At 48.3% G+C, this 27500-nt stretch overlaps 3 protein-coding genes across 5 annotated transcripts in view; 2 read left to right on the top strand and 1 right to left on the bottom strand.

Moving 5' to 3' along the window:
* The window catches only part of TBC1D16 (TBC1 domain family member 16), a 116667-nt gene extending 112295 nt beyond the window's left edge, over window positions 1-4372 (bottom strand). The window contains exon 1 of the mRNA XM_085885126.1: window positions 4213-4372. The gene's annotated coding sequence lies outside the window, so the exon portion shown is untranslated. The remainder of the gene's footprint in view (window positions 1-4212) is intronic.
* Window positions 1-27500, top strand: part of CCDC40 (coiled-coil domain 40 molecular ruler complex subunit) — a 191596-nt gene that overhangs the window by 55674 nt on the left and 108422 nt on the right. Inside the window, exon 1 of one of the 3 annotated variants that reach the window (XR_015059209.1) lies at window positions 4250-4470. The exons of 1 other annotated variant lie outside the window; for it this stretch is intronic. The gene's annotated coding sequence lies outside the window, so the exon portion shown is untranslated. Of the gene's footprint in view, window positions 1-4249; window positions 4471-27500 lie in introns of those variants that run through there. One more of the 3 variants, XM_085885111.1, reaches the window with a different exon arrangement.
* On the top strand, window positions 11252-17707 carry LOC147024821 (uncharacterized). Its single transcript, XM_085885110.1, has 2 exons — window positions 11252-15394; window positions 15436-17707. Exon 1 carries the CDS (start codon window positions 11685-11687, stop codon window positions 13383-13385), a length of 1701 nt encoding a protein of 566 aa, XP_085741236.1. The 5' UTR covers window positions 11252-11684; the 3' UTR covers window positions 13386-15394; window positions 15436-17707.

The raw sequence follows: 27500 nt of genomic DNA on the forward strand, positions 1-27500 counted from the left end.
TGAAGTGATTTATACAATTTATGCACATTTATTAACACACAAGATATATGTACAATAACTTATATTTAAAAACCTTAGCAAGATATACAATAGTGTTCATTTAAAATTAACAAATTACGTGCAGGTAACAATAATTTTATTAGCTATCCTGGCGAATGAAAAAATTAGCTATCCTGGCGAAACATCAAGTCCGTCTGGCGAGAAGAAGTCACAAATTTTTCTTGCAAAGAATTGTTCATCTGTGTGATAAGCTGCACATAATCGGGCATATTCTCTCATAGAAAAAAAAGACTCTGAGCTTGTCCGTCACTTCAATCGCTTGTCTCGTTGTTATTGTTGGGGATGGTTCGTTTTCCGCATCGTCGTCATCGTTGTCATCATCAGCGGGCAGCGACTGTCGTTCTCCATACAGTTGACGTAACTATTAACGAGTTTGTTGTCACGCCACGTACTCGATGGGAGTATCGTCTCCCGACCCGGTTGCGCATTGAAACCATCAAACGAGATTGGCCAAAGGCATCTCATCTTCTGGATCATCAGTGAATGTATCCGTGAAACCAGAGCGACCAAAGCAGGACGTAACTGTCTGCGAACGCACACATTTGACTGCTTCTGCGACCCATAGGCAGGCATCGAGGACGGATACGTGTGTTCTCTCCAGACCATTCTCTACGTCTTTAATTATCCTACGGACTTCCTTGTGATCGACCATCGCTGTTCTTGATTAGTTCCACCTCTTCTGCCAGGGCCATTTGCTTGAACTGTTTGCGAGGCATGTTGCCAGCTTACTGGTTCGTCAAACCCATCGCACCTTTTTATATCGTTCTTTGAGTCCAAACATCAAACTTGAGTCGAACTGACATTTAAAGCACGCCTACATTGTTAATTGGGCCGATCACCGTGAACGTTTTCTTCACTGCCAAGTCGGAGAAGTTGATTGGTTAATTGGGACTGGCTTTTGGGTGCCAAGTGCGAGAAACGAGAAGTGCTAAGTCCGCGAAGTTCTGTCAATAAGAAACTGCATTAGTTTCGGTCGGGACCAGCCGAAACCTGCCAAGTCGGAGAAGTTGCCAACTCCGAAAAGTGCCAACTGTAATAAATATATATATATATATATATATATATATATATATATATATATATATATATATATATATATATATATATATATATATATCCGAGCGTTGGTGCTGCCGAAGCAGTTTATTATTTGTAAGGGTTATAGTGATACATACTGAGTAGCCTGGTGTTGGCTTCGTGGTTAGGGTGGCGGCTTGGGATCCTCTGGTCCTGAGTTCAAGCCCCGTTGGCCGCTGAATTAAAAATACACCAGGAGGTTTATTCAGCCTGCCATCCTTCCGAGGTTGGCAAAATGAGCACCAGTGTACTGGTAAGGGGGACACTGCATCAGCGGCATAGCCTCGTCCCAACCAATGATGCAACCAGCAGCCACATGCTACACTCGATAGAGAGAGACCGAGCATTGGTGCTGCCGAAGCAGTTTATTTCTAAGGGTTATACATACTGAGTAGCCTAGTGTTGGCGGCTTGGGATCCTTGGGTCCTGAGTTCAAGCCCCATTGGCCGCTGAATTAATATACACCAGGAGGTTGACTCAGCCTGTCATCCTTCCGAGGTTGGCAAAATGAGTACCAGTGTACTGGTCAGGACACTTAGTTCAGCGGCTAAGGCAGGATTTTCACCAGAATCGTTCATTTTTTGCAGAAAGCATGAAACTTTGCACAGGGATACTACTACCCCTGGGGATCTTAAAAAAAATGGACCCCAAAAATCTGCGCCCCCTAGTGGCCACCATCTTGATTATAAATATGGCCGCCAAAATATGGCATTTCGTCTATATTTATTGTATTATACTGCTCTAAACACAGGATATGATGTGTCTATAAAATATTTGTTCATTTCTTATTCTTTGTTTCATGCCTTTTTTGTGAGAAAATTGGCATCTCAAGGCATATGGCACAAATTTAGCATTCAAATAAGTGAAAACATTGAGATAACATTACTAAATAAAAGTTCTTTATTTTCAGGTTGCAATGACATGGTGTGAATGATGGAGAAACAGTTACAGCTCCTTAAACCAAGTGATGTAGCTGAAGTACAGAGGCCACCAATAGACTGGACCTTGTGCATTCTTTGTCGGAGGACAACATCCGAATCACTTTCACAGCCCTGGCGAGGACGAGGACGAGGTCATGTCGAAAGGAATGCAACAGGTTTTCAATCATTTGAAACAAACCTAGTGAAATTCAAAGAACCTTGAGTTAACATTGCTTGCTTTCATTAGAGCACTTCGGACATCTGATTTCGAGTTATACACAGAATCCTTGGCTAAATTGGCCCCATGGTTCTTTGCAATGGATCATGTACACTAAGCTAGATGGGTTCCTGTGCACGTACGCAACATGACCACTCTTCATCAAAGGCATCTAGATGTTTATGAGCAGTTCATGCATGGTGCCTTTACTTCAAATAAAACAGGACATTCATTCTCTGCCATAGGACTTTGACCAAGCCCATGAACATCTGAATGCGCGTGTGAAAGGTGATGGGGGTGCCATCGGCCTCACGGAAAACCCTAGTGCCCTACGGAGATGGATGGTGACTGGCCCTCAGTTGTCAGCCATAATAGCTGAATTTGAAGAACAGTTTGATCCCAATGATGGTAACGATGCTGATGACAAGCATCACGAACAAACCCATAGTTCGCAGAAATCCTTTTTTGAAGATGTTTGTGATCTTGTGGTCGAACAATTTTTTCTTTTAAGATCACTAGGGGTAGTACAGTAGTATCCCTGTGCAAAGTTTCATGCTTTCTGCAAAAAGTGAAAGATTCTGGTGCTTAGCCGCTGTACTAACTGCATCAGCAGCATAGCCGCGTCCCAACCAATGATGCAACCAGCAGCCACAGGCTGCACTCGATTGAGGGATATACTGAGTGGTTTGCGATTGCTTTCCCATATGTACATATTCTTTAGTTTTTCGACTGCCACTGGTACTGGCATTTGTTACAACTACGTACGTCTCATATGTTACTTTATAGTTTCAGCTACTACATGAACCACTGCATGGCAACCTATTAATTCTGTTTTAAAGCAAGCACAGAATATAAAATAACAATTTAACACAATCGATCACAATTCGAATCGAAGGTAGCACAGTACTGCATTAAAGGAGTAATACTGACAAACGTGACAACTAATGGGAGCCAAGTTTGCCCTGGTCATGAAATCGGTGAAGCGGTATTCCAAAACGTATTCATCCCCCCCTTCCCCCCCCCCCCATGTTGGTGGGTCGTATGGCAGCTTAGCTGCCGGGGTAGCCATCAATTCTTGAAGCGTGACTGTGTCGCTGATGCAGTGCCCCTCTACCAGTACACACACTGGAACTGGTACTCATTTCGCCAACCTCAGAAGGATGACAGGATGAGTCAACCCCTTGGTGTATTAATTCAGTGGCTGATGGGGCTTGAACTCAGGACCCTAGGATCCCAAGCCGCCACCCTAACCACTTCAGGACCCGAGGATCCCAAGCCGCCACCCTAACCACTTCAGGACCCGAGGATCCCAAGCCGCCACCCTAACCACTGAGCCAACACCAGGCTAGCCCTCCCCCCCCCGTGTTCATCACCATTTATACAAGCAGCGCATTTTTACTGAAAAAAAATCAGATCTCAATCCCACCAAAACGCGTTTCTTTCATTCAAATTCACCAGCAGTGGAAACCGAACAGCGCAACAGATCAGTGCGACGCAGACATGTTCAGTTCAGGGTTCAAGTTGCAACAGCAGAGCAAATCGTTCGTTGTAAATAAATCGATATCGATGACACACACACACACACACACACACACACACACACACACACACACACACACACACACACACACACACACACACACACACACACACACACACACACACACACACACACACACTAACTAACTAACTGCTGTTAAAACCAGTTAGGCAATCATAAAGCACTATAACCCATCACACCAAATATACGAGTGAACATTGTGAGTCACGAGAAAACGGGATTTACACCTCGCAGCGTCATCACAACCCCATTGACGGAGTGACAGTGATTATTTTAAAATCTATACAATGCACTATTTCATATAACAGCGGTAAAAACAACAGCGCGTTCATCCAGTCTTGTTTGCAGCACAAGCCTTGCTGTGCCGCCTCACCTACCAACGATGGGCGACGCCAGTGTGAAGCTTGCACGGCTGGAGTATCGACATGAAGCTCCGCTCCCAGGGCGGGTCTCCCGAAATGACATGCGCTTCCGTGGCTAACCGGCGAAGGTGTGCACACGGAGGTATTTTTAATTGCGCAATTTTCGTTTGTTTTGGTCGCTGAAGATTGCCGTAGCGCCCGCTAGTCATTTCCGCCTTGTTGCTATGGCGACGCTTCTCCGTGGCAACGAGCGTCGAACGCCGCTTGCTGTTTGTGAGTCAACTGCGGCCCCGGCGTTCGAGTTTGTTTTTTGATTGTATGTGTTTAAAAACGTCGCACACCGTCGGCAGAGTCTTAAATAAATACGTCATAAATATAATGTCAGGTAGTTTGCATTCCGATGTTTGAACCGCATTAAATCAGTTAATTGCTCACAAGATAAATCGGTTAATACGGAGTAAATAAAATTAATAAATGCCTGGATACACTGTTCGATATCAACCGACTGGTGTATTAGTTCAGCGGCCGACGGGGTTTGAACTCAGGACCCTAGGATCCCAAGCCACCACCCTAACCTAACCACGTAGTCAGGTTCACCCTAACCTAACCACTTCAGGTTCACCCTAACTTAACCATGTAGTCAGGTTCACCCTAACCTAACCACGCAGTCAGGTTCACCCTAACCTAACCACGTAGTCAGGTTCACCCTAACCTAACCATTTCAGGTTCACCCGAACCTAACCACGTCGTCAGGTTCACCCTAACCTAACCACGCCCGAACTTTGATTAATAATGAGATTTCAGTGATTCTAACCGTGTTTGGCAGATCAGGTTTAACGTCCAACTGTTAAAGCTTCATGCCTTTTATATTAGAAAGGTGTTACGAGGCGATTTTCTTCTTTTGTTTTACTAACTACAATTATGTTGGCTCGCAGTGGAGCTGCCACAACCACATCTCACCACACTTGGACGTACAGATAAACGCATGAGACAACACAACACCGAAAGACGAGACAGTCACAGCTTGGGGGAATTCTTTCCGAGGAATTCTGAGTACTAGTGACGTCACAACAATTGTGACGCCTCTCTCACCTCACTCAGCGGGGCGTTGCCGCCTCCTCCTCATGGATGACAACCAATGGGGATTGTCCGTCCTCTTATCCTTTTAAATGCTCAACGTAAAGCAAGGAAAGCAGCACGTACCATTTTAAAGTCTTTGAGCTAATTCGGCCGGGGTTTGAAGCACCGACCTCACAGACTCGGAGCAGACGTTCTCACCAACGAGATAACATTGAAAAAGACGTCGTGCGGAGCGCGATACTTGCTAAATCCACCCCCCTTCTCCAAAGGTTGCCATGGATACATCAAATTATCCATTTCATTAAGATTAAAATTGACAATCTTAATTAAAGCTCAGGTCAATCGGATGAAAATTGATTGTTTTTCAGATTGAAATTGATGATTTTAGAACTTTGACCTTTTGACCTCAAAAATAGTTGATTTCCAAATTCGGTGACACACTGTGCAAATCTTGTTCGAATTTCAAGTCAATCGGATGAAAATTGACAATTTTAGAAATTCGGCCTATGTTGACCTTTTGGCCGATGTTGACCTCAAAAATAACTGGTTGGTTAAATTGAGTGACTGGAAAGATAAATCCTCTTTAAATTTCAAGTCAATGGGATTAAAATTGAAGATTTTAAAAATACCATCTTAGTTGTTGACCTTGAACCTATGTTGACCTCCAAAATAATTGGCTGGTTGAAGTCAGTGACCTCTTCAAATTTAAAGTCATTTGGATGAAAATTGAGGATTTTAGAAATACCACCATGGTTGTTGACCTTGGGCCTATGTTGACCTTTTGACCTCAAAAACAATAGGCTTCTTCCTTATGACAAACTCAACCATGTGGTGAGGTTTCGTGAAGATCGGTTTGAAATTGTGACCTCTAGGTGATAAACAGATAGACAAACAGACAGAGAGACAGACAGACAGAATAACAAGAAGAAGATGTCGTGCAGAGCCCGAAACTTGCAAATCCATAAAACCAATTTGACCTCAAAAATAATTAGCTGGTTTAATTCAGTGACCAAATATGCAATTCCTCTTCAAATTTCAAGTCGATTGAATGAAAATTTAACAATTTTAGAAATTCGGCCTATATGTTGACCTTTTGGCCGATGTTGACCTCAAAAATAATTGGTGGTTGAATTCACTGACCTGAGATGCAAACGCTCTTCAATTTTCAAGTCAATCGGATGAAAATTGAGGATTTTAGAAATCCCACCTCAGTTGTTGACCTTTGGGTCCATGTTGACTTAAAAATAATTACCTGGTTGGATTCAGTGACCTAAAATATAAATCCTCTTCAAATTTCAAGTCATTCGGATGAAAATTAGGCGATAGGCGATAGACAGACAGACAGATAGAATAACAAAATTGACTAACTAATATACAGGGTGTCCCTAAAAAAATGACATCATTTGAAACTTGAATATCTAAGTAACTACATGTCCCAGGCAAACGAAAGTAAATAGGCTTCATGTTGAACAATAAAAGATTTATTTATCAAAATTCGAACAAGAGATTCAGAAGGATGTAGATTTTATAACCGTTTTCTCAAAACTTCACAAATGTTCAATATGCGCACCGCCTGTGACACGACACACGTCAAGTCAGTGGTCCAGCTCCTGCCAAACATGCTGTAGCATGTCTTGCGTAACATTCTCCAGCGCCTCAGTGAATCTCTGCTTGAGTTCCTCGAGGCTTGTAGGAAGAGGGGAGATATAGACCAGTCCTTTCACATAGCCCCACAGAAAAAAAAAATCACAAGGTGTCAAGTCAGGTGAAAGTGGTGGCCATGTCAACAGCACATTGTCATTATCACTGGCACGCTCAATCCATCTTCCTGGTAGATTCTCATTGAGATAAGAATTAAACATTCAACTTAGTTAGTTTTTACACATTTTGTGAAAATTTGAGATCATTTGAGCGAGAATTAGCTATGTTATTAGACTACGAAATGATGTCATTTTTTTAGGGACACCCGTACTTGAAAAATCTTCGATTTTGCAAGTATTGAAGGGTCTGGCCAACATAAGTTCGGAAGAGTTCTTCATCAGAATAGACAGTGATAGGACCAGGGGACATAGCCTGGGAGTAAAGAAGAGGAGGGTTAAGAACTTAAGATGGTAGTAAGGCCTAAGTCACATTTGCTCTACGGCGAGGATACGGCGGCCGTACGCCCTCTGAATTGACAGAAACGTGCGGCGGCCTCAGAGTTTCTGCGGTGGCCTCAGGGTGGCCCTACGCCGTTTGGCTATATTTTACAGGCCGTAGGGGTCGACGTGGAATTATAACGTGGAGTTATAACTTTTTTTCATTTCTACGTTCGCCGTAGCAATTCGACAAGCCGAAACAAAAGAACTGGTAAAAAAAGAACCCACTCGTCCCGTCCGTCTGGCCGCACGTTCGCCTTAGGGCCCCCCTGCGGTCGCCTTGCGGGTACCTTGCGTCTGCCTTGAAAATTCTATGGCCGCCACAGGAACGCCCTAAGGTCATCGCGCGACATCAAATCAAAGACCGTACGGCACCCCCACGTTTTCGGTCTCCACAATTTATAAATACGCCGTGCGGCTCCCCGAAAAATAAAAACATATGTGACTGCTACATTGTGTGACCGTGGAAATACTGTGGCCGCCCTATAATTGCTAGTGGCCGTAGATTTTGTAGACCCCACGGCTGCCGTGGCAAATGTGACTTAGGCCTAAGGCAGGGGCCTTTCACTCAGAGAGTAGTTAATGCATGGAATGGTCTCCCTAAAAAGGTAGTGGCAGCAGAAACATCAGATTATACTGAAGTATGCATTTTGGTGTCTGTCTGTCCATCTGACCGTGATACATTCGGTCGTTATTTATTCAATCTCAACCAAACTTGCCAGGGGGAATAAGGGTCACACGAAGGCGATCATAGTGACTCAACCTGCCTCCGTCCCCAAGGTGGATTTTCCCCTTGGATGAAATCCGTGTTAAGGAGTATAAAAACAGTCGCAGCTGAAAGAAATTTGAAGCAAACCAGCGGTGTGTTCCATTAACGAGAAGCTTGCTATTGCTTGCCAAACCAGGCATTCCTTATCAACCGGTTCAATGGAGTGTTTGCTTGAGTGCTTAAGCCACTTGGCGAATGCTCTAGAAGCCGATTGGTAATGGAACCCACCCCCGACGTCCTTGAGGTATTCTATGCTTAACACGTTCCCCACATACTAATGGATCCGAGCTGTCTCAACTTGCTAGACCTCCAGGAAAGGTGTTAAAACGAGCCTTTACGCAAAAATGATGTATCCCATTACCTGTCCGATTTTTGAAGCCATAAGATTTTGTGGACTGCACGTGGATTTTTTTTATAACATATATCTTGGGGCCTCATGTGTCATTTCTCCCGGCCATGGCTTCAAGTGTTGAATGGCTTCAACCCTTACAAACCAATTGTGACCTTTATTTGACGCACAACTCCATTCATAACGCACACTCGCCTCGAAGCGGTCTAGCCTGGGTTTGAATCCCGACCCAGCTATAAACTGTCATCCCGGTGTTTCACAGGCAGAGTGATTCATCAATGTGTGCGACGTCCCTCGGGTGGATGTTAAACTGGAGTACCATCTGAAAGCAGAAGTTGGTGGTCGTAAAAGATCCCACGGTGTCCTTCGTGAATTGGAGGCGAGCTATGAACGAATTCCAAATTCCTGCTGTACCCTTAGTTGAATGTGAGGCCGAGGCAGCTGGTTCGTGAAAGACAAGCTTCCCACGACCAACCTGACAAGAATGTGTGGATAATTGTGGCTGTTAAAGAAAAAGAATAATAAGCAGAATATTAACCCACCGCATATCCGCTTGACCCACTGCCACGGTGGGTGTTTCTTGTAACTTTAAGGTGGAATTAGATCGGTACCTAGAAGCATTGGAGATAGAGGGGTACAGGAATATTGGCAGGACTGGTAGGTTGCTTGAGTATGTAATGTGATTGTGTACATCTGATTATTTAAATGTCTGTGAGATGATCTCATTAAGGAATAGTGTGCGATCAGTTGTATATTCTTCACCCAAAAACCGCCTTCGTCCCCCACCCCCCCCCAATTAAAAAAAAACACAGACAAAAAAAAAACTCCCTTTTATTGAACGCCCTGGTGATGTCCCTGAGCTTGTCACACTTCTCTCACCACCACTCCCACTCCCCCCCCCCCCAAATCTCCTAAATTCGATTACGTCATTAGATTTCATGGATTTATTTAATCTGGTGTTGGTGTGTATAAAACAGGCATGATGGGGATGGGTTCCTCCTGTGTCAAATTCCCTTGTTATTCCTTATAGTGTTTTTTATTTTTAAAGAAAAATATAAAGCCATAATTGTCATAAAAGTCGGTTAAAGAATGGTACTCTCGGACACCACTATTCACGGGGGGCGACGTTCCTGAAAAATTCCGTGAATTAAAAAAACATTACATGTATATGTATGTATGTATATATATATATATATATATATATATATATATATATATATATATATATATATATATATATGTATATATTGTTGTGGTTACCAAATTCGCAAACCACCATTCAGGTCCCTTAGGTAAGATATCTCCGTAAGTATATGTGTAGTTAGGCCCAAACCCGTTGTCTAGAGGGAATACATGTCATTCATGCGTGCTGCGACTCTTCAGGATAGCCGTTTTTCTTTTACTATCTTTATTTTGGACCAACCGCCATTATCACCACCGCCAACCACGTCTCAACAGTCGTCACAACATCAACCACCCACCACAACGCCGCTTCACCACAACAGCCACGACCTTTTACCGTCACACCTCGCAACCGTCGCATCGCCACCGTTCTTGCGCCGCTTGTGGGTACCGGTATTGGACTCGTGCAGGGCGCGCGCCGAACAGCGTGTACAAAACCACGGATTTTCCGCTCCAAAAACGGATCAAAAACGACTCACGCCCACTTTTGTTCCGTCCAATCGGTGAGCAAGGGGCGATTTGGCCCCGCCTCCAGGGCGTTGGAGGGCGGTCGCTATATGCAAATTCATGGATCAAAATGCATTCACGCCCACTTTTTCTCGGGCCAATGGGGAGCGAGGTGAAAGGTCGAAGGCAGGGGGTCAAAGGCGAAGCCACGGGGCTTATATAAGCGGCTGCGTTAGTCAGAAAAGGGTCGTCGTCGTCGTGTGCGTTGGAGTTGTGTGTGCGTTGGAAGGAGTTCGCAGGAGGAAGAGTTCGGAGTTGGAGTCGGAGCGAAGAGGACGGAGCTGTGGAGAGGCGGCGGCGGCGAGGGCAGACGAGGGGGTGCTCGCGTCGGTGCCGGGAGCTGCACACCAGGGAGGCCGACGGCGCGACCTGGTCGAGGTGGAGACGCTCGTCGCGGGACCCGAGACAGAGTAAAAATCCTCCTTTCCCCGAGCATCAGCAACCCCCTCCTGTTTCCCCCCGCGCTGAGATAGTGCGACCAAGGGGGCCCCCTTCCCACCCCCTACCAGACACTGTCCGCGAGGCCCGCGGAGTTGGGGCACCATCGCCGCTTCGCGCCTCATCATCAGACGGGTAGGCCCGACCCGGTCTCGGCCGCAGGCCCGCCTCATCCTGGAGGGTGGTTCTCTTTTCTTTTGCTTTGGGAATATGTGTTGTCGGCGCCGTCTGTGAAGTAGAATTGTATAAGTGTTGCCGTGTGCTCGGTAGTCGGATAGCTCTGCATTGTGTCTTCGCTTTTACATTTGCTTTTTGTGTAAAATTGCATTGTGTTTCTCTTCTTTTCTATGTGCTTTTGGTGGAATTGTATATGTGTGCTTTCCGTTCATCGCGAATAAATGTGCTTTATGTGGAACTGTTTCCCGCTTCGCTTCGTCATTTCTTTCATTGAATCCTCATCTTGCTTCACGTAAAGGGTTGGTAGTGGGCTGAATACGCCCGATAATTAATCGAACCGTCGAGGCCGACGATAACACCGCTCGGTTATCCCGATAGTACGGAACGGGTCGCTTAAGTGGCCCGTGTCCGAAGTCGACCTGCGGCGAGGTGCGATCGCCCGGTCTACCCTCCGTGTGGGTACTTAGGTAGGTCGAATTTGGCGAGCAACCCTATCCCACGCGGGGGCCGATTGGCTCGATCGCGGTGAGACCGAAAGGTCCACCCGTGACTGGTTCCCGGCGTTAGTCCGAGAGGGTCACGACTGGATTGTCCGTCCGGTGGGCGACGTGCTGCGATTCGGGTTACGTGGCCGTTCGCACGCCGGCGGGCGCGAATCCGCGACACTGGTGTCAGGTCGTGCGATACAAACTCATCGCCCTCCTCGCAGCACTGGTAACGGAGAACGGGAAAACGGGCTGTCCTGTCTCCAATTAAATTCACGGGAATCGGTCCAGGGGTGAGAGAAGCGACCCCCGATTCCCTCCAAATTACGAGCGATTCAAATTAACCCTTTAAGAGAAGCAAGATGGCGTCTCAAGGCGAGCGGGAGCCGGGGGTATTAGAAATGGATGTAGAATGTGTAGAATCCATGGCTCAGGATGGAATACCCGTGCAGGAAATGTTAATTGTACAGGAAAACGAACTCGCCCAACTGAACCCAGAGCCCGAAATGGGTGCGGCAGCGGCCGCGGTGTATGACACCTCCCCTCCCCCTCTCCACCAAAACCCTTCCCCAACCCCTGCCGAAACGGCTCACTCAAGCGCACCCGACATGGCCCAGCTATGCGCCATGCTGGCGGCAATGACAAACGAAATGAAAGGAATGAACGAAAAGATGGATGCGAATACACAACAAATGAACGAAAAGATGGATACAAACACAAATGGAATGAAAAACGAAATGAACAAGCAAATAAGCGGAATGGAAGCAAACATGAAGGAAGAAATGAAAGAGCTGCGGGGTGAGACGCAGATCATGGGCCGATGCCTGCAGGCGGGCATGAAGGCCGTGAGCAGGGAGCTCAAAATGGCGACTCCACGTGTGGGAGCAAACGAGCTGGAAGGGGGTGCAACGGCTGTCGAGCCCGCGGTGGAGGCGGGTAAGGAAAAAGTAATTCGGGAGACAAGAGACGAGGTGAAAGTAATTGGGAGGGAGAGAAAAGAACAATTAATACGGAGAGCAAGGATGAGGTACGCGGAGATCGTGAAAGAGCAAGGAGTGAAAAACAGGGAAGGACGGGAGCGACTTAAGGAGAAAGCAAGGTTGACCTACATAAAGATAAGGGAAAGACGCCAGAAAGAAGCGGAGACTAATAGACAGGAGGGGACAACAGAAACTTATAAATGTATAGAGACACGGGAGATGGAGGGTGAATTGGACGGGGTAAGTGACGCACACACACACACGGAGGTAGTGGAGGACAATGGGGGTGAGCTCGCGGAGCGTGCAGGGACCCAGTGCGAGCAGCTGGTTGGCCTCCTCCAGGAACGAGGGGAGGGAGTATGCCCCCTTGAGGCGAGTCACGACCAGGTGAGTTCGGTCGTGCTTTGCGAGGTCGAGAGGAGGAGTGCTGCGAACGGGTGCACGGAGAGCTTGGGGGGTATAGAGGCCCCGGAGACCCTTGTGGGGACACAAATCCCCAGTGTGGTTGTCCCTGTGTGTGTGGTGCAAGGCGTGAGTGCGTCCCCGTGTGTGGAAGCGACCCCGTGTGTGAGTGGTGTGGTGGCGATGGTGCCAGAGTACGTGCTTCCCAGCACGCCGTGTGTGGATGAGGCACCGTGTGTGAGTGAGGCCGTGTGTGTGGATGAAACGGCCAGTATGAGTGAGGAACCGCGGGTGAGTGCCCCCGCGTGTGTGAGTGAGGCACGGAGTGTGGATGAGGCACCGCGGGTGAGTGCCCCCGCGTGTGTAAGTAGTATGGCACGCGTGAGTGAACGGCCGAGTGCAAGGGAGACCGTGTGTGTGAGAGAGCGGTATGTGAGGGAGATGTCGGTTGGCATGCGGGAGCACGCAGCCGCGTCTCCCGGTGTGAATGTGATGGAGTGGAGTGTGTGCGTCGTAACACGCAGGTGTGCGTGGGTTGAATGGCGACGACGACGACAGAGGAAAGAAAGCCGAGTAGCGGCTGTAGCTATTTCGGGGACCGTGCCGGGTTCACCCAGCAGTGAGCACGAGGTTCGTGCTGTGCAACGCACGAGACCGCCACGTGCTCGCTTGCGAGAGTGAAGTCCCGGTCCGGAAACGCACGCGGTGGATTTGCCGATCCCGCGGACGGACAAAGTTTAGGCAGGATTACGGATTTGGACCGGACGGGTTCTCCACGCGATCGTGTGTTAAGCTCCAACGGGCAAAGCACATGTGTTCGCGTGGGGAACCCCTCGAGACGTGGGGCTTGTGTTTTTTTTTATGCGCACGGTGACGTCATGGCTGCACGTGGGGTTGGAATCCGGCAGGAGGGGAATCCCTGCCGGATGGTACCGTCCAAGAAGGGACGAGGTACACGTGCAGCTGCATGACGTCACGGGCAGATGCAAAGTGCGCGAGCTGTGAGTTGCCGCGCTGGCGCTGCGCATGTAAAGAAAAAAAAGAAAAAAAAGAAAAAGCAAGCCTCACTTTCGGGTGCACAGGATTCCTGGGCAAGGGGTGGAAGACCCCCTTACCTGGGCACAGGATGGAAACTAGTTAGGGGGAAGGGTTAGCTTAGTTAGACCGACTTCATGGGGCAGGGGTAAGTCCTCATGGAGTCCGTGGAATGGATTAGTTAGAGGGATTGTAGCGAGATTTAGGTTGGGAAAGTTATTTTGGGATTATTTGAAGACAGTGACAGACTTGTGGATGTGTAGAGGGGACGTAGTTTAGCTACGTAGCGTTAAAAGGAACGTGCTGTAGTGTAAGGGATGACGTGGGAGCACGAGTTAGGGGATGCAGATAGAAGGATGGCAGAGTTCAGCGGTGAGTGTGTTGAAGAGTTGTGGGTTGTGAGGTGAGTACGTGTACATGTTGAGTGAGTGAGGCCAGCGGGTCTGTGTGTATGGAGCGAATGGGGAATGCATGGTGCGATGAGTGATTGGGGGGAGGAGTGACTCCCGCCCAAGGGACCCCAGGGTCAGAGTAAAGTGAGTTAGCTGGGTTAGTCAAATTGAAAAATGGAGGTCGTTTTGCTGTTGGTGGGAATGTAGGCTCGAAACCCATTTGGAGGGGTGCAGGAGCCCTGTTGACGGGCTTGGGAGCGTGGCTGCGAAAGGTGAGTATCGCTGAGTGGGTACCCCGGGCACCAGGCTAGTCGGCCGTGGTAGGCCAAGGGCCCATGGGGGGCCGGGATAGCGTAGTGGGCACGGGTGCGCCTGCTTGGTGCGGGGGCCCGGGGCGCCATTAGCCGCGTGGGCAGTGTTGTGGGCAAGGGTGACCCTCGGAAAGGGGCCTGGGAAGCCAGCCTGCCACGTGTGCGTTTCAGGGGAGGTGCCATGGGGGGGCACTCCCCGGTGTTAGGGAGCTGGTAGGCTCGGAGGCAGTGTAGTGCCCGGGGGTGCCATAGCGGGAGATTCGGCAGAGGGTCGTGCCTGCCAAAGGGAGCCACGTGTCCCAGCCATGAGACCGTGTGAGGGCACGGAGAGAAAATTGGGGGGCGAGGCCCGAAATTGTGAGGACACCAACACAGGCGACGGGAATCTGGGTTGTTAGAACCAATAGTTTAAGCGAGAGGCGCTTGTTGAAAGCCCCGGGGTAGTTTAACAGTTAAATTGTTAGAGTAGATTAGGAGATGTACCCCTCCGCACCATCCATCCCCTCGCTGTCGTTGTGGGCCGCTGGACCCACTTGGTGTTAAGATCGCCGAACTCTGGGGAGGCCATTCTGAGGCTTCGTTGGGCCTCGACACAGGACGCTAGCTCTCCCTTATTCCCCTCCGGGAAGGGAACGTAGGGGTTGGGAGTAGGCTAGGTGACAGGATAGGTTAGCCGAACAAGGACAGTAAAGGGGGTTAGGGGACGATTTATAGTGGGGAAGTAAAAATAAATAAAAAAATAAACAAAAAAATAAGTTGGGGCTAAATTGGGGTTTGACAAATTAAGGGAGAGGGTATGTACAGTGACAGGCAAAGGCGATAGGTTGGGAGGGAGACAAGTAGGTAGGTCCGAGCCCGCCTTCCAAGTGGCCAGCACCACCGCACTCCCTCCACCAACCTCCACGGAACGGCAAAGGCTGGCCAACTTCATCTGCAGCTGCTGTGCTGCAAGGCCTGTGCCGGCTGGATCGTCTGCAGCTGCTGTGCTGCAAGGCCTGTGCCGGCCAGTTCATCTGCTGGCTGTTTTTCTTCAAGGCCTGTGCCGGCCAGTTCATCTGCCGGCTGTGTTTGCCTGCAGCGGCCTTCTTCTGCGGGCTGTGTTTGCCTGATCACCTTTGCCATGCCATGCCCACTGCCCCTGTTCACCAGCCCCGTTCAATTTTTGCTTTGCCCCCCCCCCCTGTTCATTGCCATGTGCGCCAGGATCAAGGCAACAGTTTGCTAGCTGCAAGAACTGCCCCGTTGGCAGCTACAACACGGGCCTGCAGTGGCGGCCTGTGCACCGTGTTTGTGTCCATCCATCCATTCGTTGTGTTCATTGCGTGTGCCACTTGAGCTGGCACGGAGACTACGTTTGTGCAGCCCGTGCACCGTTGTGGTTCACTGCGTCCAGTTCAAAAAGGAAGGCCTTGGACTGCGTGTGAGCAGCCAGCCACGTTCCCTGTCACCGGCATTGTTTTGAGCCAGAGACTGCATGTGAGCAGCCTGGCTCCCTGCTAACTGCTTTCTTTTTGCAGAGTTCAGTGATCCTGGGCCATGGTTTAGTGTAAAATTTGTAAGTTAAGGTTAAGATGTACTGTAAATATGAGTGCGCCCCCGGCATGTCTGTCCTCGCGCCGGCAATTTTATTTAAGTCGTCCGTGTGAGTGAGTTTGTTTAGGTAGTTACGCAGCCCTCAGGTTATTTATTTTGGGGACACGAATACCATGAATGTCGCACTCAGGGATCCGTAGGTAAAATGTACTAGGGGAAAACTACACATGATGGCACACGAAAATTTGACGACTCGGGACGAGTCTGTAAAAAGGGGAGGGGGTAGTGTTGTGGTTACCAAATTCGCAAACCACCATTCAGGTCCCTTAGGTGAGATATCTCCGTAAGTATATGTGTAGTTAGGCCCAAACCCGTTGTCTAGAGGGAATACATGTCATTCATGCGTGCTGCGACTCTTCAGGATAGCCGTTTTTCTTTTACTATCTTTATTTTGGACCAACTGCCATTATCACCACCGCCAACCACGTCTCAACAGTCGTCACAACATCAACCACCCACCACAACGCCGCTTCACCACAACAGCCACGACCTTTTACCGTCACACCTCGCAACCGTCGCATCGCCACCGTTCTTGCGCCGCTTGTGGGTACCGGTATTGGACTCGTGCAGGGCGCGCGCCGAACAGCGTGTACAAAACCACGGATTTTCCGCTCCAAAAACGGATCAAAAACGACTCACGCCCACTTTTGTTCCGTCCAATCGGTGAGCAAGGGGCGATTTGGCCCCGCCTCCAGGGCGTTGGAGGGCGGTCGCTATATGCAAATTCATGGATCAAAATGCATTCACGCCCACTTTTTCTCGGGCCAATGGGGAGCGAGGTGAAAGGTCGAAGGCAGGGGGTCAAAGGCGAAGCCACGGGGCTTATATAAGCGGCTGCGTTCGTCAGAAAAGGGTCGTCGTCGTCGTGTGCGTTGGAGTTGTGTGTGCGTTGGAAGGAGTTCGCAGGAGGAAGAGTTCGGAGTTGGAGTCGGAGCGAAGAGGACGGAGCTGTGGAGAGGCGGCGGCGGCGAGGGCAGACGAGGGGGTGCTCGCGTCGGTGCCGGGAGCTGCACACCAAGGAGGCCGACGGCGCGACCTGGTCGAGGTGGAGACGCTCGTCGCGGGACCCGAGACAGAGTAAAAATCCTCCTTTCCCCGAGCATCAGCAACCCCCTCCTGTTTCCCCCCACGCTGAGATAGTGCGACCAAGGGGGCCCCCTTCCCACCCCCTACCAGACACTGTCCGCGAGGCCCGCGGAGTTGGGGCACCATCGCCGCTTAGCGCCTCATCATCAGACGGGTAGGCCCGATCCGGTCTCGGCCCCAGGCCCGCCTCATCCTGGAGGGTGGTTCTCTTTTCTTTTGCTTTGGGAATATGTGTTGTCGGCGCCGTCTGTGAAGTAGAATTGTATAAGTGTTGCCGTGTGCTCGGTAGTCGGATAGCTCTGCATTGTGTCTTCGCTTTTACATTTGCTTTTTGTGTAAAATTGCATTGTGTTTCTCTTCTTTTCTATGTGCTTTTGGTGGAATTGTATATGTGTGCTTTCCGTTCATCGCGAATAAATGTGCTTTATGTGGAACTGTTTCCCGCTTCGCTTCATCATTTCTTTCATTGAATCCTCATCTTGCTTCACGTAAAGGGTTGGTAGTGGGCTGAATACGCCCGATAATTAATCGAACCGTCGAGGCCGACGATAACACCGCTCGGTTATCCCGATAGTACGGAACGGGTCGCTTAAGTGGCCCGTGTCCGAAGTCGACCTGCGGCGAGGTGCGATCGCCCGGTCTACCCTCCGTGTGGGTACTTAGGTAGGTCGAATTTGGCGAGCAACCCTATCCCACGCGGGGGCCGATTGGCTCGATCGCGGTGAGACCGAAAGGTCCACCCATGACTGGTTCCCGGCGTTAGTCCGAGAGGGTCACGACTGGATTGTCCGTCCGGTGGGCGAAGTGCTGCGATTCGGGTTACGTGGCCATTCGCACGCCGGCGGGCGCGAATCCGCGACAATATATATATATATATATATATATATATATATATATATATATATATATATATATATATATATATATATATATATATATATATATATATATATATATATATATATATATATATATATATTGTTACAGTTGTGGAAATTCACAGAACACCATTCAGGTTTCCCAGAGATCAGTTATGTCGATAAGTGTGTGTTCAGAATAGATTTCCCCACCGATGTTTAATGGGATTTATTCGTGTAACCGGGCTGTGATCTTTGAGTCATCTCAACAACCGCATCTCAACAACCATGCCATCCCCACCACAGCGCCAACCACGACATCGCCTCACCATCTCCTCAACAAAATCTCTACAAACGAACAACATCGCCTCACCTTCATCTCCACAAACGAACAACATCGCCTCACCTTCATCTCCACAAACGCCGCCATCTTTTTGCTAGCAACGGCATCCCGCGGACGAGCGGCATCTCTGCCGACCGACGCGGGGACTCGTTGGGGCACGAGCTGATGATTTCTGCCACGTCCGCTTTCCACGGCCGATGATCTCTGCCACGTCCGCTTTCCACGGCCGATGATCTCTGCCACGTCCGCTTTCTCCGCATTTCGCGACGAGATCGGATCAAAATACCAAAAGGGGCGGAGCCAGCGGGGGGTGAAAGGTCGAGGGTGGGGGATCAAACTCACCCCCCCCGCGGACCCCATAAAAGGCGGGGCTGAACCGCCGAGTTTCAGTTCTTGCCTGGAGAGTCAGTTTTGCCTGTAGTTCGCCAGGAGTCAGTGTAGTTTTGCCTGCAGTCGGTCTGGGTTCGCCGAGAAGTCTGTGAGCAGTCGGTCTGGGTTCGCCGAGAAGTCTGTGAGCAGTCAGTCTGGGTTCGCCGAGAAGTCTGTGAGCAGTCGGTCTGGGTTCGCCGAGAAGTCTGTGAGCAGTCTGTCAAGGTTTGAGTCTAGTGGAGGGCAGTCGGGGTCATCGGAGTGCATCGAAGCCTGGAGCGCAGCCCAGTCGGCAGTACCGTGCCGAACCGTGGGTCAGTGGACACAGCCAGAGAGAAGTCGCCAGCCGGCCCCGAGCAACGCTGAGGAGCGGGCGGGCTTTTAAAAGAGCATCAACTCGTAAAAGAGAGCAAGGTCCGTTCGTTCCTCTGAGGCGTCATCGGCTAGGCCGATCCACCAGGCCGCACGGCGGGGCCTGGACCAACCGAGCTGCCGTGTTTACGGCGAAACGTCGAGGATCCCCCAGCGAGTCACCACGAGGGTGGCAAGTAACCAGCACGGCCTCTCGGAGCTCTTGCGGTCTCCACAGCTCCGTGAACATTAAAGGCCTACGGGCCCTGTTCTTGTCCTTTCCTTTCCTGGAGTTTTCTTTGAATGAAAGTTGTGGCACCGTGTCCGCTAACTAGAACTGTTAAGTGATTGTGTCGATAATAAATAGATACGGCTGTAGGTCTTCGTTTGTTCGTGTCTTGTCCCTACCTCCATTCAATGCATATGTGTTGTGTGTGAAATAAATGTCATTGTTTAAATGTTCACCTGTTCATTGCGTCCTTTCCTGTCATTGACTGCCATTATTACGTACGGAATATTAGCTGGCTTTTTAATAGCCGAAAAGATAATCGGGTCCAACGGGGCCTCGCGATAATACACCGCTCGGCAAATCGCAAATGGAGCAAGCTGCTTAAGCGGCTCGTTTCCAAGCAGGTTCCGTTGAGGTGTAAATCCCCAGCATTTCTGTCTGCGCGCATACTTAGGTAAATCGACAATTCGGCGATCGGACCCTGTCGCGCGCGGACAGAAGAGTTGGCTGATTTACGGTGTGATTAAAAACACACCCGTAGCTGGATTTCGGCGTTGATCCGAAAGCTGCGACGAGGATTGCCCGTCCGGTGGGCGCGCGGCCGCGATTAATTAAAAGCGGTCGCCCGCACGCCGACGGTGCGAGATCCATAACAATATATACAGCTCTGGAAAAAATTAAGAGACCACTGCAAAATTATCAGTTTTTCTGGTTTTACTATTTATAGGTATGTGTTTGAGTAAAATGAACATTTTTGTTTTATTCTATAAACTACTGACAACATTTCTCCCAAATTCCGAATAAAAATATCAAAAAAACAAAAAACAAAACAAGTTCATATTCATTTTTAAACAATACAATACGAATGTTCAGAGTTGGGAAAAGTTCAGAGAAGGAAGTTCATATTCACTTGGGAAGAGTTCAGAAATCAATATTTTGTGGAATAATCGTGATTTTCAATCACAGCTTTCATGCGTCTTGGCATACTCTCCACCAGTCTTTCACATTGCTGTTGGGTGACTTTATGCCACTCCTGGCGCAAAACTTCAGGCAGCTCGGCTTTGTTTGATGGCTTGTGACCATCCATCTTCCTCTTAATCACATTTCAGAGGTTTTCAATGGGGTTCAGGTCTGGAGATTGGGCTGGCCATGACAGGGTCTTGATCTGATGATCCTCCATCCACACCTTGATTGACCTGGCTGTGTGGCATGGAGCATTGTCCTGCTGGAAAAACCAATCCTCAGAGTTGGGGAACATTGTCAGAGCAGAAGGAAGCAAGTGTTATTCCAGGACAACCTTGTACATGACTTGATTCATGAGTCCTTCACAAAGACAAATCTGCCCGATTCCAGCCTTGCTGAAGCACCCCCAGATCATCACCGATCCTCCACCAAATTTCACAGTGGGTGCGAGACACTGTGGCTTGTAGGACTTCATCTAACTCACTCCAGAAATCTTCTTTATATTCCATTTCACACCCCATATGCGGTGCATATGCACTGATGACATTCATCATCACTCCTTCAATTTCCAACTTCACACTCATCACTCGGTCAAACACTCTCCTCACCTCCAATACCCTCTTGACATAATATTCCTTCAGGATTACCCCGACACCATTTCTCCTCCCATCCACACCATGGTAGAACAGTTTGAAACCACCTCCAATGCTCCGAGCCTTGCTCCCCATCCACTTGGTCTCTTGTACACACAGTATTTCCACCTTTCCTCTCTCCATCATATCAGCCAACTCTCGCCCTTTGCCAGTCATCGTCCCAACATTCAGAGTTCCAACTCTCACCTCCACACTTCTACTCTCCCCCTCTCCCACTGCCCCTGGACTTGCCTTCCCCGTCTCCTTCTCCTCTTTCTCCAAGCAGTACAACAATTTCCACTGGTACCCTGCTGACCACCGGTACCGGTGGCGGTCGTTGGTAACCCGGGCCTCAACCGATCCGGTATGGAAATTCGTTTTGTTGTCCGCATAATGATTTGGCATAGGTTTTTATGCCGGATGCCCTTCCTGACGCAACCCTGGTCGCCTCTTACGACACACAGGGATATGGTACACCTATTCTAACCGGGGCATACACCGGGCCCAGTACACTGGTACTCATTTCGCCGACCTCAGAAGGATGACAGGCTGAGTCAACCCCCTGGTGTTATACGACTTGGTATGTATATATATATATATATATATATATATATATATATATATATATATATATATATATATATATATATATATATATAAATTCAGTGGCCCAACGGGGCTTGAACTCAGGACCTTTTGGGTCCCAAGCCGTTGCCCTAACCACTGCGCCAACACAACACCAGGCTCTGGTATATATATATATATATATATATATATATATATATATATATATATATATATATATATATATATATATATATATATATATATATATATATATATATATATATATATATATATATATATATATATATATATATATATATATATATATATATATATATATATATATATATATATATATATATATATATATATATATATATATATATATTTCTTTTTACTATTCATATTGTATTTTACCAATTCTATTTGGTGTCGTTTTATGTTCTTAAAGAAAACTTGTTTTAATCTGCTAACTGTAACTCCCTGTGTTAGCATAAGTCTGACTAGTTGTTTAAATCCATTGACAAGTTCAGTGCTGTGTGTGATTGCTCTCACAGTCCTAATTATTTCACCTGTTACTGTACCAAGGAATAGTTTCTTAGGAATGTTTCTATGAAAGGCATTCGTACAATGTAGATTGGAAAAGCATTTTGTTTATCAAATAATTTGGTGTGAAATTTGTTATTATCGATATTGACACCCCACCCACCTCCCCCCACACACACACCACACATATATAAACACACACAAGCACATATATTATGTACTGGTATTTACAAAAGTTGTTTTATTTGAAGTTATAACCTTAACTTATATCATCAATTGACTGATTTCCCAACTTCCCGGATCATCAGCTGGGCACCGTTTTTCATCGAGGTTTCGATCCTTTCAGCCAAAAACCTCTCCAAACGGCGGATCCACAACCCGGGCGGATCCACAACCCGGTCGCCAGTCCATATCAGTAGATTACCCAACATCAATGGGCACACAACCTCAAAGTTGTGTCTCGACTCCAGACACTCAGTCAACACAGAAATGCAATATCCAATGAAAGATTTTCAATTAGTGATGAAACATAAAATGAAACCATTGCCACCATCTACTTCATGTTAATTTAGTCTATTTTTGTGGAAGTTAAGGAGTACAAATGATTTAAATCAGACTTGGTGGTGTAGTGGTTAGAATGCATGTTAGTCGAGGAGGTGGTGGTTCGAACCTAACCTTGGCCGAGTCATGCCAAAGACTTAAAAAATGGTACGTGCTGCTTGCTTGCTTGATGCTCAGCATTTAAAAAGGATGCAGCACAGACAAAGAACCATACATTGGCAATCCTTGTGCATGCCTGATGGGCCTTATGGCTTTCTCAGATTGTGTTGAAGTTCCTTTTAGGGGGTCAGGTCAGGTCAGGTATGGGAGCATGTGCCAGAACAGCGCGTCGCTGCGTCCACTTTCCGCTGGTACTCCAGGGGCCTCCGTCTGGCCATCCCCCAGGCAGATGCCAGGCCCATCCCCATCTCCTTGAGATGATGGTCAACCTGCTGCAACCATGAGGCACGTGGTCGGCCCACTGGCCTCCTCCACTCATGAGACTCCCTCGCTGAGAGAATCTGGTGAGCAGGATCAGCGTCAGGAAAACGAGCCACATGTCCATACAGCCGCAGCTGACGCTCACGGACTATGCAGGTAACAAATCTCATCCGAGTCTCTCTCAGCAACCGCTCGTTGGACACAAAATCCGACCAGCGATAGCCAAGGATTCTTCGAAGAGACCTGGTACCAAAGGAATTAAGTCTCCGTCTCAGATCCTTGGTCAAAGTCCAAGTCTCGCACCCATAGAGCAAGACTGGAAGTACCAAGGACCTGAAGACTCAGACTTTCGTCCTCCCGCACAGGTACCGGCAGCGCCACACCCCATGATCCAGTGAATCCATGACTCCCCAGGCCCGACCCAGACGTCTATTGACCTCCGGCTCACAACCTGCAGAGACATGAATATCACTGCCAAGGTAAGTGAATCTATCCACGACCTCAACATCCTCACCACAAACAGACACAGACAGGACAGCAGCATCCAAGATGTCACCGAAATCCTGGATCTTAGTTTTGACCCAAGAAATCCGTAATCCCAACGGCTCCGACTCCTCATTCAGCACCTCGAGGGCCCCCAAGAGGATGTCTAAAGTCTCCGCAAAGATGACTGCATCATCTGCAAAATCAAGGTCCGAGATCTTGACATTGCCAAACGATGCACCGGAACTTGATCTCTCCGACATCCTCCCAAAAATCCAGTCCATACAAGTGCTGAAAAGTGTGGGGGCAAGTACACATCCCTGACGAACTCCAGTAACAACTGGAAATAAGTCAGAGATGGTACCACCACACTTCACAGCACTCTCAGTACCAGAGTAGAGTTCAGACATCAGATCGATCAGTTTCGGTGGCACCCCACGAAGACCAAGAATCCTCCAGAGGACATCCCGATTCACTGAATCGAACGCTTTACAGAGATCAACATAGGCTGCAAGCAGCCCCTGCCGAAACTCTCGTCTACGTTCGGTGAGGACACGAAGTGCAAGGATACGGTCAATCGTTGACCTCTGGTGTAAAGCCTGACTGCTCTGGACGCTGGTGCTCAAGCAGATGGTGGCGAACCCTATCAAGAATTATCCGAGCAAAGACCTTGCCCGGCACTGAGAGCAGCGTCACCCCTCGGTAGTTGTTGCAGTCTTGGCGATCACCCTTCCCTTTCCAGAGAGGGACAACAAGGCCCCTCTTCCAGTCAGTTGGGATGATGCCTGTGTTCCAGGCAGAGCACAAAACTGCATGCAATGACACGAGTGCAGCATTTCCACCAGCCTTGAGAAGTTCAGCATGGATGCCACAGATCCCTGGAGCTTTGCCCCGTTTCAACTGGTTCACCGCAGCACGTGTTTCCACAAGCGATGGTGGACCACAGTTGATTCGAGGGTCAGCAACAGGGATTGTAACACCCTTGACGTCCAACTCGACAGCTGGGGGATCAGCCTGGTACAACCGCTCAAAGTAACCGGCCCAGCGGGCCTTCACTTCAGACTCCTCTGTCAAGAGCCTACCACTCTCTGTTCGAACTGCAGTGCTCCGAGGGATGGGCTTGGATGAACGTAATGCGCAAATTCCCCTGTAAGCGGGACGAGAATCACCTGTCCACAGGTGATGCTCTACCCCCTCACAGATTCCTCGCACATAGGCCTCCTTGTCCACCCTCAGTGCACGTACAGTTTTACGCCTCAGCTCCCTGAACAGCTCAGCTCTGCCATTCAGCCTGGCCCTGCGACTCTGGTCAATGGTATCCAGTGTCCCTTGAGAGACAAAATTCTTCTTTGCCCTGTGGTGAACTCCAAGGCATCCACCGGCAACATCAAGGACGGTGGTCTTGAAGGTGCTCCACAACTCTTCAGGACCCCCCAAAGCACGCAGACCCGCCAAGTGTCCACTCAGCCTGTTCGCAAACTCCTCAGCTACTCTCTCATCCCTGAGCTTGGCAACATCCAGCCTAGGCTGGGATGGTACCATTCTCCAGGATTTAAGGTGCAGCTTTAGAGTTGCTACAACAAGCCTGTGGTCAGTATTGAGGAACTGAGCACTCCGGTAGACCCTGCAGTTCTGGATCATCCTCCAACGACCGTCAATGAGGACATGGTCAATCTCCTTTGCCACACCGCCAGCGTTGGAATACCAAGTCCAGCGATGAGCTTGCGGGCGCTGAAACCATGAACCAGCCACCCTAAGTCCATGACTTCTTGCAAAGTCAAGGAACTTAGTGCTATTCTGGTTCATAGTTCCTGACCCATGGGGACCAACACACACCTCATAACCATCCCTATCAGTTCCAGTCGATGCATTGAAATCCCCCAAGACTAGAAGTGTATCTCGTCTGGGGGCACTGATCAACCACAGACTCCAGTGTGGCGTAGAATGTGTCCTTCACGGTGAGATCACTCGCCTCAGTCGGAGCATAAATAGAGACCAGGGAAATGACACCCAAGGAGTGGCGAATCCTTAATCTCATAATACGCTCGTTGACCGGTGTTACCTCAATTATCATTGGGGTCAGCTTATTGGACACAGCTACAGCAACTCCTTGGGTATGGTAACCATCAGAGCGACCAGACCAATAGTAGGTGTAACCACCCACCATTATCTCGCCACAATCCGGTCTCCGAACCTCAGAGAGAGCTGCAATCCCGATGTCCAAACGCTTGAGCTCAGATGATAACAGAGACAGGTGATCATCCTCTCTTAGGGATAGGACATTCCAGGCACCCACCCGAAGGGACCGCCTCAGGTTAACCCAAGGAGACCGCCGTCTGGTGGACGACACCTCAGCACCACTCCGACACACTCTCCCGCAATCTGACCCAGGGATGATAACACGTGGTTTCCCTCCTATCAAAGATTGGGGGTCCAGAAGGCTTTGCCCCAATCCCGTCATCCAGTGAGCTGCCCTGCGAAGGGAAGCTGCACAGGAGGTACTCCCACGGAGTGGGTTTTCAGATTTTTTTGCGTTTTTGCGTTTTGCGGAATGAAGCGTTTTACGGTGGTCGGAGTGCAAATCCTGCCACCAACCTCCTAATAAGAAGTAGCCCAACTGCAGGACGTCCGCAGACACAGTTGGGCACTAGATATGGATGGCCGTTGGCTCACAAGGAGCTCCTCCGCCCTTTGACAGGTTTTGTTTTTTAATCCTGCTGGGTGTCCATATCCAAACACCCTCCTCACCAGAAAACCTGGTGGGGGAGACGGTTTAGTTGCCGACAACCCGACCATGGAACAGGTTAGTACAGGTTTACATGGTACCTGTAGCAGGTCACAGATCGAACCTGACCTGACTAAAGACCTGACCTGACCTGACCTTTTAGGGGGACTCATCTTTATTTAATAATTTCCAAACAAGTAGATACGATGTCATCGAAGAGTGAGATCAGAACTGTCATTACAATTAAGGTTTTGTCACATACCGTTTGGAACATTTTTGTCCCCCATCCCTCTGACAAGGTCGGAGACGGGCGACATTAAAATGAACTCCATCCAACGTACTGACTGACCGACGGATTATCTGTTCATGTACTATTGTGTACGCAATATTTTAAAAACCATTGAACATTTCGATTTTATATTGCAGATATCTATTCTTCATGACATTATCTCAACCTGATTAGATCACAGCTGTGTTTGGTTAACCATTTTGGTAACTGAGATTGTGTACGCGATATTTCAAAAACCATTCAAGCTTTAGCTTTCATACAATCTGAAGACGACAATGGTCCACGAGCGGTATTTGACGATGTAGATTGTTTCAGAAGTCAAGGATGAGACAATGTGATGATGTTTGACCAAGTTATAAAAATGATCAACATGATGTGATACGAGTGACAGGTTATTAGCTGCAAAATGTCGAAAACCCGGTTTCGTTCAACAACTTTCAAAATTTGACCTTTGCATAACCTTTAAAGGTCACAAAACAATGTTGTGGACATTAAAATAAGGAAACAGGATACGTGCTATAGCTTATTGGAGTTAGTTCGTCGAAGAAGGTCGAAAACCCGGTTTGATTATGACCTTTGGTGCAAAACTTCCTCTGGAACATTCCAGGAACAATACAACGTCATATAGGCTATATGGCATTTCGCACTCCTCGGATTAATTATAATTATCCATACTTTGATGAAATCAGCGTAAAAACAAACTTGAAGGGGGCGCCACGGGCAAGGTGTTCGAGATAGAGCAAAATGGTTTCAAGACTTTAGGTGGGGAATGACCTCAAGATTATGCATAAAACATATTGTCATCCTAGCTCTCAAAGTTTGGGCAGTCGTATGATTTTTATGTCAAAATTCGCAATTTTCTAAGTTTTTGACCTTGTGACCTTGACCTTGGGACGAAAATGAAAAATCGGATAACGACAAGTTTTAGATAATTCATTTTCCTATTCAAATACCAAAGAACCCATCCCATTCAGTCAATTTCCAAGGAGAAGATATATTTTTAATCCGACTACCCCCTAAAATGGCTATTTTTTGGGCGTGGCT

The sequence above is a fragment of the Eptatretus burgeri genome, chromosome 6, assembly GCF_056783735.1.
Source record: "Eptatretus burgeri isolate ZD-2024b chromosome 6, Ebu_testis_v1, whole genome shotgun sequence".
Lineage (NCBI taxonomy): Eukaryota > Metazoa > Chordata > Myxini > Myxiniformes > Myxinidae > Eptatretus > Eptatretus burgeri.